Source organism: Parus major, chromosome 4A (assembly GCF_001522545.3).
Source record: "Parus major isolate Abel chromosome 4A, Parus_major1.1, whole genome shotgun sequence".
Lineage (NCBI taxonomy): Eukaryota > Metazoa > Chordata > Aves > Passeriformes > Paridae > Parus > Parus major.
This window is the reverse complement of record NC_031772.1, coordinates 1,740,506-1,764,358: the sequence shown is the minus strand read 5'-3', so window position 1 is coordinate 1,764,358 and position 23,853 is coordinate 1,740,506. Positions and strand designations below refer to the sequence as shown.

Below are 23,853 nucleotides of genomic sequence, written 5' to 3'. Positions count from 1 at the left end.
TCTGTTTGTGGAGGATTAATTTCCCAACATTTTATCCTTATTTCTATTGATTGGCCATCAAAGCTGTGCTTACCACTCAACCTCATGGGGCACGGACTTTTACTGCTGAAATTAATGGAATCTATTAAGACAGATAATTTCCCAATTATTTTTAATATGAGCCTTTTACCCTCTGAAGTTCTGCTTTGGCCCTGATGTCTATGAAAGCATTTTGAGTTCTCTGGGTTTCATATAATAATAAATACCAGCTAATCTCAATATTTATTTTTTTTTTTACTCTAAATAGGAGAATAGAGTTCTTTTAACTAAGCATTAAATCAAATTTCTCGTGTTCTAAGTCAATGGAAATGGAACATTGTGTATTTGATGTAGGGCAGGGTGTATAACCAGGGTGGGCTGCATTACACTGAAAAGTCAAGCAGTTTGGAATTCAATATGTGTAAGTATTTTGCATGAATGTTTCTTTAAAGACTTGATAGAGAAATAAAAATAAAAGGGAAGGAATACTAAAATGTCTGTTTGGACATGTATACTTTACTTAGTGTTTCAATATTTAATCAGCATTGTTAAATGGCAGATATCAGTAATAGAAAAATCAGTTTATCACTTGATTTTTACTGACATCTTAATGTGTTCCATTAAACACCAACATCTAATTAACTTTATAAAATGATTCTGGAATCTTAGGCTCTTCATAATTTGGGAAGTTCCTTTGGGAAATGTGATTCCCATAAGTTTGTTTGTTTGTGAAGGTGGTGAGCCTTTTATGGGCTTCATCAAGGGGAGCAGTAGGTGAACAAATAATTTAAGAGATCTCTATTTATTAGGCTTCTCATAGTAATAAAAGAAAATGAGTTTGGTGGAATCTTGCTAAAATATGATAGCAGTTTAATGACTCTTTTTTTCCCTGAGTCTTGATTTTATTTATTTTTTTTTTTAGTTTTGAAAAGTATATGGATAAGAAACACATCAGAATCCAGGAAATAATTACAGCTGTCCTGTCTGTGTCCTGATGTCAGAGGCAAAAATGTAACTGGGCCATGTGGCTGTTTAAATTAGAAATGCTTTTAGGGGCAGCATTTTATTTACACAGGCAAACATCTTCTCTCTCCCACAGCACAAGTTCCTCTGGAAGTTTAAAATGCAGAAAAATTCCATGGCCTTGCTCAGGTTGGGGCTGTGCAAACCTCACCACACCCCAACATCAGCAAATCCTGGGAGCTGCTCCCAGCCCCTCCAAGGAAAACTTGGAGATGTTGGCAAAGGGACAAAGGGGGTGCACAGTCCTGAGCCTTTCTTCCATTTCAATATTCATGGAGAAAAATGAGAGAGGTCATGGAAAAGGCTACTGGGTTTTATTTCAGCTTCTTACAGCACGTCTCCAACTCAGTAAATGAGGTCCACGGAGGATATTTTCAGTTTAATCCTTGTTTGCCTGCTGTTGTTTGATTTCTAATGTTCATCTCTATTTTCTGTGTGTGTATTTTGTGTGTCATGAATTTTTAATATTTGCTTCCTGTCCCACAGCAAAAGCAGCATCTTTCACAGTCAATAGGAAGGGGCAAAATCAGTTGTGAAATTGGGTGTGTTTGGGGTTTTTGGTGTGTGTAGGGAGGGGTTTTTTGGCTGTTGAGTTGTTTCCTTTCTTTGGATTTTCTTGTGGCCCAGGCATCTCCTTGGAGCTGTTGATAGAAGGCTGAAAGCCATCCCAGTACAGAGTGGGTAATTAAATCCCTTTTAGCTGTACAACTTTGCTGCACAAATTCTTGCTAGAGGTTGACAATTAGACTATTTACAACCGTTTTAGGGCAACTTTAACAGAGCAAGGAATATTTCATGTGAAATGAATCGTAGTCATTAAATGTGGTGGTCAAATAAAGCAGCAATCAATTATAAGAACAATTAATAGGAATACAGATCCCCTGTTACTTTTTTTTTTGCAAAACTAATTTGTAAAACTAAGTTACGATCTTTTTTATTCTTCCACAGAGCATAATTTGTTGGGTTGATGCCACTTCCTTCAGCTTGATTACATTAATTAGGCAAAAAACATACAAAATTGCAAGAGGTTCCATGTTTTTTTCCTCCCTGTTTTATTTTTTTCATCTTGAGAGCTCAGTCTAAGATTTGCTTTTAGATCAATTGCTTGCTTTGTAATAATTCTTTTTTTATTGCTGTACCAGGTATTGAGCTCTTCTGATTGCAGAAAGGACAGTGACAGCAGGAGTGCTTAATTAATTTTGCTTCAGGAATTGGTAACTGAATGATTTTAGGTGAACTGAAAAATGCCAGGTGGCACTGGGAATAAACATGAGATCCCACAGCTGCTGCCTGAATTGACAGGAGGCGTGGCTGACATCTGCTGATGCTCCTGCATTTCTCTGGGTATTTGGGGAAACTGCTGCTTGTCAAAGTTAGAGCCCAAATGACAGAGTGAAAGCTGTGAGTTTGGATAAACCACCTTCATGTGGGTTCATGAGTTGCCTGGAGTGTTCTGCAGGATCTGCTGTGATCCAGGACCCTCTGTGGCTTCAGCTGTGGAGAGCTGTGCCAGTGTCTCCTGTGAATATTCTGTGTGTTAGTGGGCAGGGAGCTCCTCCTCAGTCACTGCTCTGGAGCTTGCTCTGTTCTCTCTCCTTGCTGCCAGAGTCAGGGCTCTGCTCCTGTGGGTAACAAAGGGCAGGAGCAGAGGAAAGGGAGGTTTGGATTACATACCTGGAAAAGTGTCTCCACAGAAAGGGCTGGCCCAGGGAAGTGGGCATCCTGGAGGTGTTCACAACTCGTTCAGTGCTGGATGTGCTGGTGCTGAGCTGCTGGATGGATCTCAGAGGGCTTTTCCACCCTGAACAGCTCCAGGGACACGTTTGCACTTGCTGGTGATCCACAGGTTGTTGATGTGGTTTGATGGGCACACAAAGGTTGTCAGAGCTTGTGCTGCTGCCTGCAGCCCCAGCTGGGCCATTGTGCACCGACTGTGCCCTGCAGGTGGCTGGAGGAGAGCCAGGCTGTGCCCCAGCTCTGCTCCTGTTCCATCCCAGCTCTGGCCACACCAGGGGACTCCCAGTGTGGGGGAACTGCTGAGGAAAACCAGCAAGTGCCAGTCTGAGACTGCTCTGTGTTTGTCTTTGCTCCTTCATCCCCTTTGTTCGACTTCTATTTCCATTTTTGAGTGCCTGTAGGAACAGCACAGGAATGGAAGATGCTCAGTAGCATTACAAGATCATCAATTTAGCCAGACTTCGACAAGTTTTATTGTGTTGTAACAGAGTTTTCTGAACTCCTGTGCTACAAATTACTTTCTAATCTTTGGGTGGCATTCCTAGCTCCTTATTTCATCTTTTTAGCAAGTCATATCACATCAGGGGTTTTTTTGGGGGGGGTCAAATTCAATGTAATTATTACTTTCAGCTGCTCAAGCCTGCTCTTGTATGTGTGGTTTACATCCCTTGCAACTGGATGTACACTTCATTTTTTTCTCCAGTAATCCTGTCCCAGCCATAGCTCTTCTCTCAGGTAGAGGCAACAACAAAGCAGTTAATTTCTTTTGTATATTTACTTCTACTGCCAAATACTGGTAAATGCAACTGGGAAGCCACTTGCCAGATGGAAATAAGATGAAATTATTCATTTCCCATGACAATATAAGGATGTTTTTGTTTATTGTGTGTACAGATGTGACAGAAATTGGAGACTTAGGCTCAGGTTAAGATAGTTGAAGTTCACCTAAATATCTGCATTCTCCATGCTGTAATTCAATGTACTCCTTATCTCCCTTGAATTTTTATCCTCATCATATTTGTGACTGACAGTTTTTGCTGTTAATTCTTTATTAAAATTATTCATTGATAATTTAAAGAAAGAAAGGAATTTCATGTGAACTGGACATTTCAGCTCATAATGAAATGCTTTAACAGCTTCAATATCATTAAATAAAATCATATATATTTCAGAAAATTAGTCATGGCCACTTCTAATGCTGTTCAGTAGCTAAATTAATGAACAGATGTAAAATGATAATTTTCAAGAATAATATATGCTTCCTTTTTTTTTTTTAACTACAGAAGTACAAAAGTATTGATGGTGGGATTTTTTTCCTAATTAGGTCTCAAAAGTATTTCAACATACTTGTGTATGTTCTTTGCCATGATTATCATTAGCCTTGCTTAATGTGTTTTAAAGTTAGATAACATTTTGTTTAGGTTTGGTGTCCCCTGGATGGGTTTGCAGGGTTTCAGGCAGGGCTCTTGCAGTGGGATTAGAAGAGTTCCCAGCTGAAGGTGTCACTGAAGGCACAGCTGGAAAATGTCACAGCCACAGCAAACAACACCTTGCAGCATCTTGCATCAGCTTTTTCCCTCCAACACTCATAAACAAATGTATTATTGCTCACCTAATAGAGCTTTAAATTAGAAAAACAGTAAGTTATGTAGTGTTGGTGTTTATATGTGTGTTTTCTGGTCTCCAGAAGGAATCTGGCACATGTTCCCCTTTGGCTTTGCCTTGGTGGCTCTCCTTCCCTTTCCCTGTGTCTGTCAGAGGTGAATTATCAAGAGCAGCGCACCCAGAGCCTTCTGCAGGTGCAGAGGTGTGAGGTACCTGTGCTGTGGTGGCAATTCCAGCCCCAGAACACACTCTCTGGTGTTCAGAGAATAAAGAAATTCTCCTCTGCTGCAGCTTTTGTTTCAAACTCTGACATTTCTGCCATGGAAAGCTGGGCAGGCACTCGCCAGCTCTCGGTGCTGTCTCTAAGACTTGTTGGTTTGGAAAAAAGCTGATTTTGAATGAAGATGTAAGCCAGTACCATTATCAAAGTGCTGTAATGAATAATCACAGCACTGAACTCCAAGGTCTGTATGAAGTAATACAGCTGCTTTAGCTTCCAGATTGATTTTTCATCTTGCCTTTCTGAGCTGCCCTGTGCTGTCTGCTGTAAAATCCTTCTTTCATCTCTGCCTTTGGTTCTGTGGCATCAAACCAAAAAATGTCTTATCTTTAAACAGGCACTTGTGAAAGGAGAACCTGACAAGGGGCAGGAGGTTGGTCAGCAATGGTGTATTTCTGAAAAGTATCAATTATCTTTGTAACTGAGTTAATTATTTTTTGAAATTCTGTAATCTGTGTTTGAATCACTGCTGGAATGGTTTGTGTGATCAGAGCCTCTGGCAGAAGAGGGATGAGAGTGTGGCTTTGGAGAGGTCTCTGATGCTCCAAGTCATCCCAAGCAGGGCTGAAATGGTACTGGAGAGATTCTAGGAGCTGCTTAATCTGGAAATTTTAGTAGTGAGCCTTTCTGCCTGTGGATCTGGACTTGGTAAGATTGGTGCTGATGCTGTGTTGTGACTTCAGTGCAGTCACATGGTTCTGGGGTTTCTCTGCTGTTTGTGAATTGCAGCAAGTGAACTTTGAAGTCACAAGTGTGGAAATACAGAACTTTTTGGAAAGAACATACTCTCTGGCCTTCTTCAAGTAGAAAAAATTTAATCTAACCCAGGTACCTAATGTTTGTTAAATGGATGATCTGTAAGTAGAGATGTTGCAGCCCTACAGGCTAAAGTAGGTGAGAATAGCTGAGGTTTGTTATGAAACTTTGGAATGTGTGTGGTCTGCTGTGGTCTAAATGTAATTCTTGACTTTACAACCAGTAGAGGAGTACACCTTCATCCAGGTGAGGAGGGATGAGTAGGGAAACTGGTTCTGTGCAGAGTTCCCACTGGGAATTCTGCCTCAGCTCACCCTCTTCATGTCTGTTTATAAACTGTTGTGTGTTCAAACCCCACAGCACTTCTCCTTTGTTATTGTTACAGCTGAATAATTTAATACCTGTTTTACAGAGGGTTGGTGTAGCACCTTTGCCCTTGAACTCTTGCTCACAGAGCTGTTTGTGACTCCCTCTTTCTGATTTATGTGAATTATCACTGTTGGGAAGAAACCTTCCTTTCTGGGAGGTGATACTCGGTAACAAAAACATTTATTACTCTGATTTTCTCTTACCCTGATCCTTCTGCAGCTTGCAGGCCCAGGAAGGGGGTGTGTGTTTTGTGCAGGTTTGTCTTTGGTGCTCCCAGCTCCTGGACAAGTCTGGTGCCCTGGGGGGGTGGTGGTCTGTGCTTTAACGTCTCCACCCATGGAGCTCTAGGAGATTTAACTCTTGAACAAATCAAGTTTGCAACAGGTCACTCATCTTCTTGAGTCATTTTTATCAGCAGACACAAACCCAGGCTTTCTGTGTGCTGGGATGGAACAGGACTCTGTTTGTTGCCTCCCCAGGGAACAGCTAATTTTTAACTCTTGGGTGGTTTTCTGTTTGTGTTGTTGTGCACCTGGTCTTATTTCCTTGTTTAATTGAGAACAATTAGTGATAAGGGCCTGATTACTCGATGAAGAGTCACTTTAGGGTTTTAAATGGAGCTGATTAGAGCTGAGGGGTCAGCCCTGGGGGGAGTGCTGGGCTGTTCTGGCCATGGTGGCTCAGGGTTTGTGCCAGCTGCTCATGGGAGAGCGGAAGGCAAGGGGAGAGCAAAGGTTGCTTTGTTGTTGAATCCTTGTTTTTGTTCAGTTTTCTCTGATTTAGGCTCTTTAGAGGTAGCTGGGGCTGAGGGCACTGCCTGGGACTGGCTCAGTTAGTGATGGCATGAACATACCTGAGATCAAGTGATTATTCAGGGCTATAAACCCAGCAGAATTCCTTTGTGCCAGATGTTGTCCTGGTGGCAGTGGGTGTAAGGAGACAAATACCTGTTTTCTATGTTCTTTTATTTTTTTATTAATGAGATTGAAACAGATTTTGTTATTCTTCACACTAAAAATTATCATTTTTTTCTTAGGAAATGCCTGTAATGAAACCCATGATTGCTCATTACAGTGCAACAGAAAACAGTGCTCAGATAACAAAACCATATTCAGTCTGCTGGAAACTTCATCTTAATTTGACTTTACAGTTTTTCAGTTACTTTTGAATGACTTAAAATATTCATTAAGTTCAATTAATGTTAAGCACATTAAGATTCTATTCCTTCAGTGCCAAATATGTTATGTGATATTTAAAAGGAAATAAATCCTTGTTAATGGGTTTACTTAATGCTTAAGAAAATTCTGTGAAAATTGACTGTTTTAAATTATGCAAAAAATCAGCTTATATTTTAGGTGCTCCAATGCCACATTTCCTGCCATATAATTTCAAGTGCTGAACATAAGGCTAGAGAATCTTGCTAATTTAAAATAAATTACTTTAAAATATACTCTGTTTTCTTAGTTTTGCTCTTTACCACAGTTAACATAAATAATTCATAAAAACATACCTTTGTTCAGTGTGGTAACTATCAAATGATTTATGTTGTTGGTTTTGGATTAAGACTTTATTATTAATGTTTCAACAGAGGGCACTCATGTGCTTTGAGGTAACACCAAATTTGTGTTTTTAAAAATGCTTGCAATGAATTGGAGCTGAAGTGAAATTTCATGGGTTAAAACACATAAATAATGTTTGATAGTGCTTGAGAAAATTATTCACTGTCGTATTTTTATTTCTTGTTCCTTTCAACTTTGGACATTTGCTTTGTTTGTTTGGATATTTTACAGTAGGTGGAGGCAGCACAGTCACTTTGCCTTGAACTGATTGTAAAAGATGTATTGTTATGGCTTGCTAATGGACTTGCTGTTAGCTAAGATGGAACAGTTGTAATAAGGAATGGAATTTAATGAATACCTACTTTCCAGCCAAAAAGCCTGTCGAAGAATCAGAAGAAAAGAAAGCAGCTCAGTCAAAGAAGAAGATCAAAGAATTACGAGTTTTGGATGGAAAATCTGCACAAAATTTATGTAAGTGATATGAAGGCCATTAGGTCAATGTTGAAGTAGCATCTACACCTCACTGTTTGTAAATTGTCTTTTTTTGTTTACATGTGCAATTACTTTTTCTAAAAACTGATAATTTGAGCATGAGCCTTAAATCCAGAGGTGTTTAAATGCATGTTCTGAATTCATTATATAACTTGGGAAAAATGAAAAAAGTAACATGGAAAAGTTCTTCACTTAATGGGGTTTTTGTCAGTTGATTCTCTCAATTATTGCTCAGGACTGAAACTATAATTAGGTGATGATTAGGAGTTGGGGCAGAGCACAGTGTGGGTGGGGATTAGAGGCTGTTCCTAATTGTTCTTGTGGTCAGAGTGAAGGAATGGAGGTTCAAGGGAAGATGTTGCCAGATGTGCTGCAGAGAGGTGCAAGTGCTACTGCTGGAAACTGCACCAAAACCAGCCCACTTGTATCATTTCACTTGCTTCTTCCCTCTTTAATTACAGGGGGAAATCAATCATTGAGTCTTTTATTTGAATCAGAAACACCATAAATGTCACTAGTCCAACTGAGCCCAGGGCAAATAAGTGTGGAAACCCAAATGTGGGCTTTGTTTGGTTCCACATCCGTGAGCAGAAAATGAGCTATGACACAAGTGATAGAAAACCTCAAATTCTGGAAGTCATGGATGCAGGGTAATCAGCCATAGTAGTCAGGCTGAATATAAAGCACTTTTTTACAATGTTATGCTGATCCATCTGTTAAGAATTCTTTGTAGTTTACTGAATGGGGCTCTCTTGAGATTTTATAACATTCTGAGACCAAATTGCTTTGAGAACTCTATCTTTGAAGGGTTTGCATTATGTCTGTCTCTTGTATAAGTTCAGTTACCCTAAAAGTGATAGAGTTAGGGCATTTTTCTTACTTTGCCCAGCTCTTTATTACTCCTTTGATGTGAATTTTCTTCTAGAATATCACATTAATATCATTTACCCACTTGTAAGTGCAGTACAGCTATTCATACATGCTTATGAAAGCAATAATAATAATAAAGATATCTATTATTGGCTGAGTAGATCTGCTTAAGTAGGAATGCAGGTGTCATTCTTAAAGAACAATTTTATTGGGAAGTAACATTGCTGGGGAGCAACTGAGGCTGATTTAAAAATTAAAATTGTTGTCATACTTTCATTTCTTAGGAAATTAATTATAAGTTAATCTGCAATAGTGTGCCTAACTAGCATTTGTTTATATGAGAGAATTGTTAAGTGTGAAGCACAGCTGAGATGGAGGTGTGATTTTTGAGTTGCTGGAAATGGTTTGCCTTTGTGTATCAATCTTTGTTGACCTTTTTGATTCTAATGATGTATTACTGAATTTCAGCAATATTTTTGGGTTCCTTCCGTTTGCCTTATGAAGAAATAAAAAATATCATTTTAGAGGTTGATGAGGAGAAGCTGAGTGAATCCTTGATTCAGGTATGTGGAAATACCTCTGCTTTTGATTATAGCTCATTTTCCACCCAAAAATGGCACAACAAAGTAAGAATTCAAGAATAAGGCAGGATATCAGTTGTGTTCCATTGATTTCACTTCTGCTGTTGAATATGGTCACAAAAATGCCTTTCCAAGACACAGTCAGCAAAATAATTCCTTGGAATTTCCCCTTCCAAAAGGAAATCTTTGGGAATTGTAGTTTTTCAGCTTCAAAGACAAGCTGAAGATGATCCAGGCTGGTGCATGATGAAGTTTCATGAGGATTCTTGTGGAAACAGCTCTGTAACAGCTCTGCCTGTCGAGTGAGAGATGAAACTCCCTGAAAGGTTCAGGACAGCTGCAGCTCCAGACCTGTAAATCAAACCTGCTCTCAAGCTGCTTTAGTCTCATTTTGAGCCCCAAATCTCTCAGCTGGAGAGCAGAAATGATGGAATGCAGCTTCTTTCCATCCCTCTCTGATTTCCCCCCTCTAGGAGGAGAGCAAGTGTGTTCATGGCCCCTCGTGGTCTCTGAGCAGTGACAGTTCAACAGAGAACTGGAAACCCTAAAAGGCACGAAGATTTAGCAGCCAGCAATGCTGGTGTTGTTTGATTTAACATCATACACAGATTCCCTTTCCTGCTGCCTCTGGGCCTCGATTTATCCCTTCATCCTTCCCCATCTCCTGTTTGCACCTTCGTCCCATCCCCACAAGGTTTTCTAGATTAATTTCTTCCTCCTTTTTTGGACCTGCAGAATGCTTATTCTGGGGACTTCAGTCTAAACTGAGTTGTCTCATTGTTTGAGAATAAGTGCAAAGCCCTGATTTTATTGAGGACTTGGTTTATTGATCAGAGATGTCAGATCAGAGGATTAAGAAACCTTCAGGTTTATTAAAATCAAAAATCAAGGGGGAGGGACAGCACCACCTTGGATAGCTGAAGTGCAGAGTAGTTTCACATTGATCTCCTCTACTACAAATACATTATTGTTTGGATTTCAGCTTGTGTGTATATGGAAATTTAAATGCAATCTACACTTTAACTGAGTATTTCTTAAACTATTTGAGTCCTAATGTAAATATTTTTAAATACTTACCATATCTGTATTTTGACACCTCAAGATGATATGATAACTCACAATTTTCTTTGGGAGTATGGATAAGACTCCAAGCAAATTGAACATTTTTCTGTTTGCCAGCCAAAAGATCTGTACAGTTTTGGGATGTTGACTTATTTTTGTAAGGTATTTTTAAGGGTACTTTGTGCACAGACATTTTGAATGTCTAATGGTTGTAATTTTTTTTTTTTTCTTACTTTTGGCATGTTTTACACAGAGTAGTTATTTCTTGATTAATATTTAATGATCAAGGTGCAACCATTGGGGCAAAAGGAATTTGTAGAGAGACAAAACTCCTTGATGGTGTCAGACCTTGAAAAATGATACTCTAACCTTTTAATCCATTCTTAAATCAGAGACTCTAGCAGAGCAGTTGATGTCTGTATTAAATAATTACTGCTTTGATTTGATGTTTATATAATGTTAAAGCTGCACAAATAAAATAAACGTCCCGTAATTTCCTCGTGCATTTCCATGTTGTGGTATTTTAAGCGTGTTATTTTTAATATCTTAGGTAGTTTAATTTAACAAATTTGATATAATGCCTTGTTTGTTTTAGAACCTGGTGAAGAATCTTCCTGAGCAGAAAGAACTCAATGCCTTAGCTGAATTAAAGGATGAATATAATGATCTTGCTGAGCCAGAGCAGTTTGGAGTTGTGGTATGTATTAAACTGCAGAATTCCATTTTGGCACGTACAAAGAAACAAATTTAATAAAATCTTTTTGTTAGTGGTTGTGTGTGAGACCTGCAGTAGGAAAAAGTTACAATTTCCTGATGAATAGTAATCAAAAAATCTCTTTAATATGGATTAGGCCAAACCAACCAGGGTTGGAAGCAGATGATCCTTGGGGTCCTTTCCAGTCTCTGATTCCCTGATTCTGGGTGTTTTTCTGCAAGGAGTCTGACATGAAAAACAACAGGCACTCCTGTTCCAGACCAAACCTTTTGTCCTGCCTTGAATGTTTATTAAACACTTGTGAGGAGCCCTCTGCCTTTGAGCAGATAAATTTCCAGGAGTCCATAGAAGACCCAGTTACCCCATGGCAGAGACAGCTCTGAGCAATTTGTTTTGTGCAAAAAGCTGGAAGAGTCAATATGTCCACATCCCTATTTTATATCTCTGTGTGCATACACACATAAAACACCTGTATTTGTACTAAACCTTGCAGAGTGGCTCAAGGAGAGGTGTGAATGTGTGTTAGCACTGAATCTGTGGCTTGTGCTCTGCTCCTTTCAGTGGCACTCATTCCCTGGATGTGTTCCAGGGCAGGGCTTGGCTGGAGCCTCTCTGGGAGCAAATTCCAGCATTTCCATCAAGTATTTCATCCATGCAGCTGCTGAGGGTGGGACACTGAGTTCTCTGCCAGCCCTTGGGAATCACTTTCTGCTCCTGGTCTTCCAAAGACCTCCTGAGTCTTTAGGCAAATGAGTTCCTGTTTTCACTTCCCTTCGTCAGCCTGAGAGATTAAAATGATGATGAGAGCCTCAGTAACGTGCTCAGGGTTTATCTCCAGCTCCACAGGAGCTACGTTTGCTCTTGCTGGATTTTTAAGGCATTATGTACATTAAAATGCATTAAAACAGGAATAGAGGCCTCTTAAAAGACTTTTTTTTTCACTAAAAAGCTCTGATTTGAGCATAATTTGGCTTCAGAAGTGCCTTTTGAGGGCTTTTTTTTTTAAATTATTTTTCAGTTGGAGAAGTAACAGAATATGATTTGTTCTAATGAGATTTTTTGGAGAGGATTTAGAAAATGAAAGATATCAGTGTGTTCTTTTGAAAAACTTTAGCCTACTGATTTTCTTTTTTTTAATAAATGGCATAAAGTTCCAAGAATTTTTTATTTCCAAAGATGAGGAATTTTGGTAGAAGTGGGATACATTAGTTAGCCTTACTGCAAGATGTAAAACATTGCCATTTACTCATCAGTAACAATCTAAAAATCTCTATAAATACATATTTGCTACTTTCTTTGAATAATAGCATGCATATATATTCATTATATATTTAAGTATATCTATTTAAAATATAAACATATTAATATATTATGTCTTTTGACAGACTAGAACTTATCTATGGATAATAATAGCATGCATATGTATTTATTATATATTTAAGTATATCTATTTAAAATATAAACATATCAATGTATTATGTCTTTTGACAGACCAGAACTTATCTATGGATATATTCTGTGTATTGTGATAATGCATATAATCTATATTATTTTCTATATTCCCCCCTACCTAGATATTGTCAGACAAAGTGAGAAATCCCTTTGGGTTTGTGCAGGGACAATATCTGGAGTGTGTTGGAGGCAAGGTGGAGGTGTTAGGACAAAAGAAGCCTCTGATATTTGGGAATTCTGTTCAGTTTTCTGCTGAAAAGCAGCAATGAAATGGGCAGAATTGTGAGTGATGGCTTTGATTTCAAGGGCTCTGTAGGCATCTCTCCATTTTACTGCTGGAAATTCCTTCACCCTGATCTTCCTCACTTGGATCATTTCCCTCACTGCTCTCTCCTCCTGACACCCATTCCCTTTTCCCAGCTCCACCCTGGCTGTTCCCAGCTGATATTCCTGGATTAGGATGCTGATTTCCATATCCCATATGGCTTCTATCCATGTCCCATGGGTTCCTTGGATTTGGGATTCCTGCTGGCCTTGGGCTATTGAGAAATCCCTGATTTCCCAGCCCGGCCACTTTCCCCTTCCATGGCTTTGTGTTCCTTGGGAAACACTGACAGAGGAAGTTGAGAGAGTTTCCAAGTATTTAATGCAACATTAATTAGCGAAAACTGCTTAATCAAACATCTCCAAATGGTGCTGTTTGCCTTACAAAGGAACCAAGTGTCCTGGAGCTTGTTTGCTTATTCAGCTTTACCATCTGCTTCAATAAAAACCAGTGCTCTGCCTTGTGGCTCCTGCCTGATTTCTAGAGGCTTCCAACTGCATTACTGGTGCTAAAATGCTGGGTTTTTTTCTGATTTTAGGATCATTCAAGTATCCATTGAAATGGAAGAAATGCAGCTCAACTTAGTCTTGACAAAATTAATTTGCGTCAAATTAATTTTGGAGTTTCTCATTAATAAGAATAATTTTAACCTTGACTTTAGGAATAGAAGACTACTTTAAATAATATTTAAAGTGGGTCCCTTTATTTTTATGTAAATTTAGGTGAGGTAATTAAGATATGTTAATTGGATAATCACTTTGCCCATCAAATTTAATAAAGGTTGGAATAAGTTGCTTAAAATTTGTGTAGAAAAACCATGCTTAGTAAAGGATTAACTTATTTGAAGGGACAGATTAACTTAATATTTGGCTGATATGTAAATGAAAATTAAAACTGCATTTTCATTTAGATGAAATGTTAAAATCCATTATATATTCTAATTAGTTATTGGAACTTTTTGAAGTCGTATCCTGGGATCGAGAAAGGCACCACAACTTTCTGCAGAGGAAAGTTTGCATTGATGTTGAAGCAGAGCAGGAGCAGCAGATGAACTGAATCAGCAGTGTCACATGAACTCAGAATGTTACCTGAATTCTACATGGAAACCTTGTGTTCAAGAGTTAATTTTTTATGATATGGGAACAGCTGCAATTTGAGAAAGGAACTGCATTTCCACTTCAGGGGCAGCTGAACATTTTTAGTATTAGCAAAGCATAAATTTGACTGAGTTGTTGTAGAAACTTGTATATTCTGTGACCCTTTTCCTGTCTAGCCAGCTCAGCTGCCATGAGCAGTCCTGGCTGGGAGGCAGATAAAATGGGGAGAATTGTCCAATTTTATTGCACCTCTGTTGGTTTGCAGTCATTCAGTCTTTTAAATTGAATTTATTGGCTGCTTGTTTGGCCTCATTGTTATTTTGTGAGCTGCTGCAGAATTAATCTTCCTAGAATGTTTCCAGAGAAAAAAAAGGCAACTTTAATATAACATAGGTAAGAGGCTAAGTTGTCTTAGTAAGTTGACAAATTTTTATTAGAGGAATGTCAGCCTTTTCTTGGGAAGTGAGGCAAATTTAATTGTGCTTTTTGCCTTTCTCCAATAGCCTTTGATCCTCATTTTAATACAGGGCTTGAGAATTGAATGATGATAATAAAGCATAAAGAACTGAATAAAGAACTTGATTAGGTAGAGAGTTCAGACAAGACCTTTACGAGAGCCCAGAAGGGGAAATAATGACATTCAGCCCAGCACTGACAGTCAGCTGGAAAAGAAATATCTGTATATTTTCTTGCCTTTTAACTGTTTGCAGTGGAAGCCAGTGCTTGCTGTTCCATGTTTTATTTCTTATATACCTTTGACACTAATTTTATTTAGACACCTAAAGGGTGTGATGTGCATCAAAATGGTCTGGGTTTGAAGGAAACAGATCTTTAGGAGATGATCAAGATAGTTTTAAAATATTAAGTAGTTCAGGGAGTGAAATTAAAACTTACTGCTGGCTTGGTGGTCAAAAGGTGATAAATGATCAGTGATCCATGGCACTACACAATGCTGCTTCTCTGAAGTTCAAGGATTATTCTTCACAAATGTTTGTCCCACTCTCCTGTGGGTTTGTACTTGTTTAGTTGCACTCTGTTTTTGGGACCTAAAGCTTTTGACAACTTTTGTCTGTGCCATTTTGAGTAAAAACAGCAATTGGAGATTGTTCTACCAAAGTTAAAGCAAATTATGTGATTAATTTTAATTTCCATCTACTGCAGATTAGTGTAAGTAGATCCTTTCAAGGCAGATGTTTTCAGTATGATATTTCTGAAATACAGAATGATTAGAAGAATAATGTTTCAAGACTTTCAATGATTTTGGCTTATAGAGGCTCAGAGAGAAATTTGTGACAATGGAGATTTACAAAAAAAGATCACTAGTTCTGCTGAAATGCTTCTTTTCTGATCCTTTCCTTTTCCTTGTTCCAGCCTGATCATAGGAATTGTTTGAGACCATCTGGAGCTCCTTCATGTTTATGTTCATTTTAGAATGAATTCATTATTATTCAGGCCACTCAAGTTCTTCCTGTGAAAGTTAATTCTGCTGCTTCTGGTAGCAGTTGGGAGATAACACCAGCAGAAACATCGTGGTTCCTCAAAGGACCATGGTCAAAGTTTGGCCAACAGAGACAGGAGCACATCAAAACCTTTCTGTTTTCTTAGTCAGGATCTGTGATTTGTCACATTGCAAAGCTTTCCTTGCCCAGTGCTTCAGGAACACCACTGATGGTGAATACACTGAGGAAGAAATCTTTCTGTATTCTGCTAAGTAAAATGATTTGGAACATAATCATTCTTGCAATTAAATTAAAAATTTCAAGTGGTTTAAAAACGCTCAGTACGTCCTTTTATCCTGATTTAAATTTCTCTTGTGAATTACGGTGTGCTAAGTGGGAGGGAATAACTCTGATCACTCGTGCAAAATACGAAAGACAAGGCCATATTTTGTTACCTAGCCTAGAGAATTTGGTCTTGGGGATTCAAATTAATGAATCACCATTTTAGATTATTTTCAGTATCTCTGTCATTTGCTGTGTTACAATGTCAGGATTTATAAGCTCCCATCTTTTTCTGAGAGCAAGAAGGAATTATTCCTGTGCTCTCTTAGCCAAGAGTGTGAAACACAAAGCTGGTAGGATCCCGGGGTGCCTGGAAATCCGGGCTAGGCAATGGAAACATGTAACATCTGTAGGCTTGCTGGCTGCCCAGCATCAGGGGTTTTGACACAAGCTTTTCTCATAAGTCAGCATTTGGATTTTGATGTTTTGATGTCACTTGGGTGTTTTGCAGATGAGCTCAGTGAAGATGCTGCGGGCGCGGCTCAACGGGATCCTGTTCCGGCTGATGTTCGAGGAGCACGTGAACAACATCAAACCTGACATCATGGCAGTGACCCTGGCCTGCGAGGAGCTCAAGAAGAGTGAAAGCTTCAGCAAGCTCCTGGAGCTGGTGCTGTTCCTGGGGAACTACATGAACTCTGGCTCCAGAAATGCACAGTCCCTTGGCTTCAACATCAGCTTTCTCTGCAAGGTAAGCTGCAGCCGTGGGACAGCCAAGTGCAGCTCGAGTGCTGTGCCCAGTTCAGGGCCCTCACTTTGGTGGGAAGGACTTGGAGATGCTGGAGCACATCCAGAGGAGGGGCTTGGAACACAAACCCTGTGAGGAACCACTGAGGGAGCTGGGTTTGTTCAGCCTGGAGAAAAGGAGACTCGGAGGTGACCTTGTCACTCTCCACAGCTCCCTGGAGGAGGTTGTGGCCAGCTGGGGTCCAGCTCTTTCTCCAGGCAGCACTGACAGAACCAGAGGACACAGCCTCAAGCTGTGCCAGGGGAAACACAGGTTGGATATTGGGAAGAAGTTTTCTACAGGAAGGGTGATAAAGTTCTGGAATGGCCTGCCTGGGGAGGTGCTGGAGTCACCACCCCTGGATGTGGCACTCGGTGCCTCTGGTTGAGGTGTCAGGGATGGGTTGGACTCAGTCTTGGAGGTCTCTTCCACCCTGGTGATTCTGTGAAACTCAGGACACAGCAGAAAGTGCCCAAAGCAGGGAGAAGCAGCAATCAGTGTAATTTACTGACTGCACCTCTGTGTTTCATAGCAGACAGGGAAATCCAGAGTGAGCATTCCTCGGATTCCTTGGATAATTTTAAGGTGTCGTTACTTTTTGCTCCTAAGGAATGTATTTCCACCTTCAAGCTTGTTTAGCAGAATTTGAGAGCCTTTATTTTGCATTTTGTTAAAACAGCTCCTTTATTAGACCAGTGACCATAATTTAGTGGACTTTCTGCCCATGATAAAAGAATTTTATTATGTTTTTTAAGTCTGCTGTGAGCAAGGTGGAAGATGTCTATGTGCAGAATACACACACTTCATGATGAGGAATCCTAATGTGATGAATTCGCTTTTCAATAAAACCAGAGTTTTGTATTGATTTTTTTTGCTTGTTTCTTGAGCAATCTTAAAATTAATTGTCTGTTTACTAGATGAAAAACTTACATTATACAGTCTGAAAAAAGAGGAGAAAAAAGGCAAATATTGATCTGGGATAAATGTTTGGTTTTGGAAAATAAATGCTTTTACAGCAGAGCTGGTCATTTCATACACAGATCTGGTTTTGTTACAACTTTTAATAAAACATGATAAAGAAAATAAAAGAAAGCACAACTGCAGCCTGTCTGGACTGAGCTAGGAGGCTAATGACTGAATAGTAATTGCAAATCCTTAAAAACAGATTATCTCTCTGGATGCTATATTGCAGTGCATGATGTTATTGAAGATAGAAATGATTTGTAAACAACCTTTGGCAGAAGGCAGAGAACTTAATTTAGTTCAAATAAGAGACATTGACATCAGAATTCCTGGGATGTGTCGAGACTGGCAAGGGAGAGCAGCTGTTCCTGTGCCTGCACCAGAGCATCTTCATTGCCTGAGCATGGGATGCTCTGTAAAAACAGAAATATGGAAAAGTATTTCTGTTTTTACAGAGAAAAAGCAGGAAAAGTGCTCAGGCTGAGGGAGGCTGCTGTAGTAATTCACTGCAGGTGAAATTTGCTGTGTTATTTTAATATGTCTAAAGGATCCAGCTGCTTTCTGTACCCCCAGCACCCCCTCAGGAGTTCCAAATTCCTGCTCCATGGGAATGGAACTGAAAGGAAAGAGGTTTGTTTTAGGGATGTGCAGGTCCAGCTGCTGCTCCTGTGGTGCTGAATGCAAGTCAAGACCAGCAGCTCAGTTGCAATAAAGCTTTTGCAGCGTTCTGGCTGGATCAATGTGTGGTTTATTCTTTGAGTGCTGCTGTGTTACTTTTGTTCATCCTGCAAATAGAACAAGACAAGCTGTTTATCCAGTCTGAGTATTACTGATGAGGGGACATTTATTGTCCAGTAGCCCTTGTTCTGGGAAGGGGGGAAAGATTTCTAGGGTAGGAGAAGGTCTGTAATCTGATAAAAATCAATAGAGAGCCTTTTTATAGCTATAATAAAGTGTCACTCCAGTGATGGTTCGTACACAGGTTTTTCCCTGCATTGGCTGTCACGTTTAACCCTCACACCTGAAAGCTGCATCCAGAAGCAGCTGGGAAAACCCAGCCCCATCCTGGCAGAGGGTTGTGGTGGGATTGGCACGGGTTAAATGCTTTACTCTGTGCAAACAGAGTTGTGTTCGTGTTTTTCTGGCTGACAGAATTAAACATCTTCCTCCGTGTCTCCCTCGATTTGAATAGTTGTGCTGTGTTGTGCTCTGTGTGCCTTGGCCTTTAATCCTTTCCCAAGCAATGGATCTCGTGGTATTGACCCTCAAATTGATGCTTCAGCATTCAGCTGGAGCTGCTTTCTGCAGCCCACACTGATCTACCAATTTATTTCATTTCTTTTTAAACTGTGTTATTTCCAAATTCGGTCTCTCGGGCAAAGAAAGGCCACGGACTCAAAACCTGTATTTTAAAATTTGAACACCACAGCGTTAAAAATTTATCCTGAATCACAGAATGATGGAATATCCTGAGTTGGAGGGGACCCATGAGGTCCATCAAAGTCCAGCTCCTGGTCTTGTAAGCACAAGTTAATGGGCTGTTTTTGCTTTTCATCCCCTTGGCTGGAGTGTGTAGAACAGCAGAAATGAGGCTTTAGGTTCTTTACATGCCCAGGAATGTCATTCTATTGGGCAAAATTACTGCAAGTAAAAAGCTGAATATAAAAAGTATTGTGTTTATTTGCAAAAGAATTAAAATAATGGCTGAGTTATATTTTGAATACAAGTACAGGGTGAGAATAGACACAACCATGCTGTCACCTGTCCAATTGCTGCCTTTCATTTCTATTTTTAGATTTAAACAGTGTGTGCTGAACTACACTCAAACAGCACCTATCTTATTTTTCATTATAGGAAGTAGGCTTAGGACTTGATTTTTAAAGTACAGATATTGATTCTCAATATCAAGCAGGCTTATCTGTATCCATTGTGTTAAAAATAAAGATGAACATAGCAGAGACTTGTTTATGATTGGGCCAAAGAAATGAGTTTGATACATTTGTTCAAGATCTAAATCAATGTTTACTACAAGGTGCTAATACTGACTCTTGTTATGATGTTGCTCTTGGTGGCAAAACATGTCCCTGTTGTAATTTGAAAGCAAAATAATTTTGTCCATTTAGAAAAAAAGTGCTTTATCCACTAGATGATGTCAGAGAGATCAAAGACTGCAAATCCCACTACTGTTGTTCACAGACAAATTGAAATGCAATTTCTCTTTCCCATGCAGATGTTTAGCCAGTAAATCTAGGATTTTTTTTCAAGTCAGAAGAACTTCTGTGTATGTAACACATTAAAGCCCTTTAACTGCATACCATTACTGAGCATTGTTTAGTCTTTAATCGCTGAATTGGTATGAATTAAATTGCTTTCTTAATTGCCTAAATACCTTATATTTTTAAAAGCCTGTTTTTCCACTGCACTCATTTATTCCTAACAGGGTAATCCTTAAAGCTGAAAGGCCTCTATTAAATTGAACATCGATGGCAAGCCTGTCATGAGGATTATAGAATTAGAACTTCAAGTGATTTAGAGAATGAGAAAACAAATAAGAGATTTTACACACGCATTTATGTATTCTTCTTAAATAAATCCTTTATTTCATTTGTTGTGTATGTTGTAGCTTACTTCTGTGTAAGAACTGTACTAGATGAGTAAAATGCTGTTAAAACAATTCTTTCCAGATGTATTACTAATTCTCTGTCAAGTGAATGTGTTCCTCTGAAACTCTAACCTGCACCTACTCTGTTGTCTTTGTGAATAAGAGGATGTCACTGCTTCTGTTGGATCTTCCATCAGCTCACACTCTCCTCCTCCACATCTGCACAAAAATGGGCAAACTCAGAAACCTTGTTCTTCAGTTTGTTCTCTCATTCTCTTAAATTCATGATGTTCCTTTGTCCAGACGTGTGCACTCTGCCATGGGCTTTAGCCATAAGGTTATTGGAAACATGCCACTGCTCCCATAGTCTAACAAATAGTTCAGGGTTTTATTTTTTTAACTAAAAAACCCTCATTTCAGCAGTTCATGTACTCAGGCTAATGGAGAACAGAGTCTTATCACTTCCAAGAATACAGATATATTTCAGGACACTAAAAAGTGCCTCTGCAGTCAAAAGAACAGCAAAAAAATATACATTTACCTGTTACTTCCCATTGTGCAGAGTTCTCCTGCAGCTTTTCATAAATACAACTGATGCATTAAATTTCCTTTAGCTACAGTCAGGATTACTTTTGCTGTTTTTGTTGTCATTCTGTATTGCAGTGAGGCAGAGTGCATTTATTTTGTGTCTCTATAGAATTGGTCTCCAAGCCTTTAGCCTAAAGCAGTGTGGTTTGGATTTTGCTCCAAGAACAGATTGTGGATTTACAACAAGGAGTTCCTTTAATTTGACTGGTCAAAATGTAAATTCTGGTAGCATGAGGTCCAGCTATGCAGCATTTCAGGGATTCCTTCAGAGATTTGCTATTTATGGTGTTGAAGGAATGTTCTAAATTCAGTTCTGTTTAATCTTTGTTCACAGCTATTTTCTATCTGGAGGGTTCTGAACTGGCAGAGCTAAAATCTCAGAACTTTATGGACTGTCTTCAGGTCTTGTTCTCATCAAAATTAATCATTCTTTCTTAAAATATGTCTTTTAATTTCTTAAAATGCAAGGTAGATTCCTTTTGTAGTCCTAAATTATGAAGAATTCAAGAAATTTCATTTTTTAAATGAATTAATTTTTGAATCTGTTTTTTTGCAGGCAACCCCCATAGGTAACTTTTTCTTAACGAGCTGAAGTCTGCAATATTCACTTTATTGAAATATTTTAAGAATTTTTTTTTCTTTTTGTCTTTTTTTCCTGTGTTTCTTTTTTAGATTAGAGACACAAAATCATCAGACCAGAAAACCACCCTGTTGCATTTCCTGGCAGAAATCTGTGAGGAGAATTACCGGGACATCTTAAAATTTCCAGATGAATTGCAGCACGTGGAGAGTGCAAGCAAAGGTAAGCAAGCAGACAAAGCACCTGAAGGCAGCAGTTGTTTGCTTTGCCATTAAATCCTTCCAGCATTTCATTTGGGATTGCAGGATTATGTAACCTGTGAGCATTGATAATCCACCTGCATTGTGCCTTTCTGGTATTTATTGAGCTGAGAAGGCAGGAGGGAAAACCAGAAATAAAGCAGCAACTCCTGCAGCAGGCTGTGAAAATAATGAGATTGATTTGGGTGAGATGCTGAGGATTTGTGTCATTTCAGGGTGAGCTCTGTGTGCAAGGAGCCTTCCACACCTGAGGGGGAATAACCAACATGCTCTGGAGAAATCCCAGGCTGCACATGAATGGATGCAGTTTAAATTGATGGTTATTTTTGGTCAGGCAGCAGTTCAGGCTGGGGGATGTGATGGGTTCATCTCCTGGCTGTGTTTTGGCTGTGATGCTTGGCACACTTCTTGCTGAGTTTTCTGCTGAGGTGAAAGTAGCTGGTAGATGAAGATAACACAAACTTTTAATTTCCCCATTTCATCAGAAGGTAAATACCTGAGCACAAGAATATGAAGGGAAAGAGGTGAGAAGCAGTTGGATGCTCATTTCCACCTGCTCTGTCCTGGAGATTTTTGTCTCCTTTTTTCCAGTGTTATCAATCAGTGTCTCTCCAGTGCAGTGATTAGCTGTTAGACAGATACTTTATTAATTAGGCCATCATTTGCTTTCACTTTGGGTTCTTCTGTCTTAAACTGTCTGCTGAGAGCAGAACTCTTGTTTCCCCAAGGACCTGGGGAATAGTTCATCCATCAAACCCAACTTTGCCATTGGTTCACCTCAGACTTCTTTACACTTTTATATGTCTGTCTATGTTGTACTTTTTTGCTGTTTCTCTAACTTCCCATGTTTTTTTCTCTGCATTTACCCTGTGTTTTATTTGTGGTGATGAAATGTGTCCCTGCTTTGCTGCAGGATGGTTGATTGGTCTGAGGACAAAATGGGGATTATTGGGGTGTCTGGGCCAGGGATCCTCATGAGTCCTTTCCAGCTCAGGATATTCTGTGCTTCTCTGGACTTACACATTCATTATTTATGCAACTAGCAGTTTGGCATCCTATCTAAATTCCAAAAATGTTTTCTACCACTTGATAATTCTTTTCTTGAGGTGACATTGAATCTTTTTATTCCTTTCTTTGTAAAGTCTTCTGCTTTACCAGGCACTTTTGATGATCTTTTATGAATTTTCTTCTGTGGCTGACACTTGACCTTGCAGCTTTGAGGTTTTTGTAGTTTGATTCAAAGGCTCTGATGTTGTGTAAGTTGACTTCAGGAATGAAACTGAAAGACTCAGTCAAGTTTAGTTAAGCTGTAGCATCCTAAACAGAGGCAGCATATTAATAGGAGCAAAGCCTCTAATAATTCTGATTCTTAGAACAGATATGAAAAAGATTTTATTGCAGTTAAATTTGTTTCATTCTGTAAGATAAAAACTGCATTTCCTATAAACAGCACTGACTTCTAGCAGAACATAAATTACTGTTCATTTTTAATGACCAAAACTTCTCTTTCAGCCTTTCTTTGCTTTCTGGAGCAAGGCAGATTTTTGGCAGAATAAACATGATTTGTGCAAGTTGCTTCAAGTGTTCCCCATGCTCCTTCTGGGGGTTTGGTAATTGTGCTGTTCATCTGCTGTGTAGGAAGTTGAAATGCTTTGCATGGAGGAGATTTGCACTTCCTATTTATTGTTTGGTGCTTTATAAACCAGTGGTTTTGGGGATGGGCAGTTGAGTTTATTTTTCCTGTGGGAAGCCTCTTTTGGAATAAATTGGCTGGATATGAGGATGCTGGCTTCAGTTATTCATAAAATAGGAAGAAATCTAGCAGCAAATATTATCTCTGCATGAATTTTAAAGAAGGAAATATGATCAAGGCAGGTGAGTGTTGTTATTTGAGATGGATGCTGGTACAGCCCCAACCTTCCAAACTCTACACTCAGCATCTGCAACTTCTTTTCAGTTTTGGCTGCATGCTCTCAGTTCCATGTAAAGAAAAAAAATCCTGTTCAGTTTAATTTTCATAGAAGAATGAAGAACCAGCATCTGAACAACAGCTGATTTTATTTATTTTTTTTAACCAAAGAGCAGATAAAGCATAAAACTGGATTTTAATATGAAAAGGTCAATGGGATTAGATGAACTGCCCATGCATGCATGAAAATCTTCAATAATCTGATATTAGGTATAATAAAAGAGTTGATCTTTTTAAAGATGGAAGATCAACCTGCAGGTTTATGAAAAGTAAAAATAAATTAGGAAACAGTTTTACTCTGGAAAATACAAGCAAAGGTCAAAAGTGATTAACTATCAAGAGATCACTGGAAAAGCATTTCTTCTTCCTGGAAGCAGGCTGTGCCAGGAAAACCAACCAAAACTCACAGGGCTGTGAGGAAGTGCCTTGTTTGATGTCAGTG

The 23,853-nt window shown here is 39.1% G+C and overlaps 1 protein-coding gene across 5 annotated transcripts in view; it reads left to right on the top strand.

Annotated features, from left to right (window-relative positions):
* The window catches only part of DIAPH2 (diaphanous related formin 2), a 170,042-nt gene that overhangs the window by 51,468 nt on the left and 94,721 nt on the right, over positions 1 to 23,853 (top strand). For all 5 annotated transcript variants that reach the window (XM_015626236.3, XM_015626235.3, XM_015626234.3 and 2 more), the window contains 5 exons: positions 7,717 to 7,818; positions 9,178 to 9,272; positions 10,948 to 11,049; positions 16,174 to 16,413; positions 21,275 to 21,404. In XM_015626236.3, coding sequence (XP_015481722.1) covers positions 7,717 to 7,818; positions 9,178 to 9,272; positions 10,948 to 11,049; positions 16,174 to 16,413; positions 21,275 to 21,404 — 669 coding nt within the window. The remainder of the gene's footprint in view (positions 1 to 7,716; positions 7,819 to 9,177; positions 9,273 to 10,947; positions 11,050 to 16,173; positions 16,414 to 21,274; positions 21,405 to 23,853) is intronic.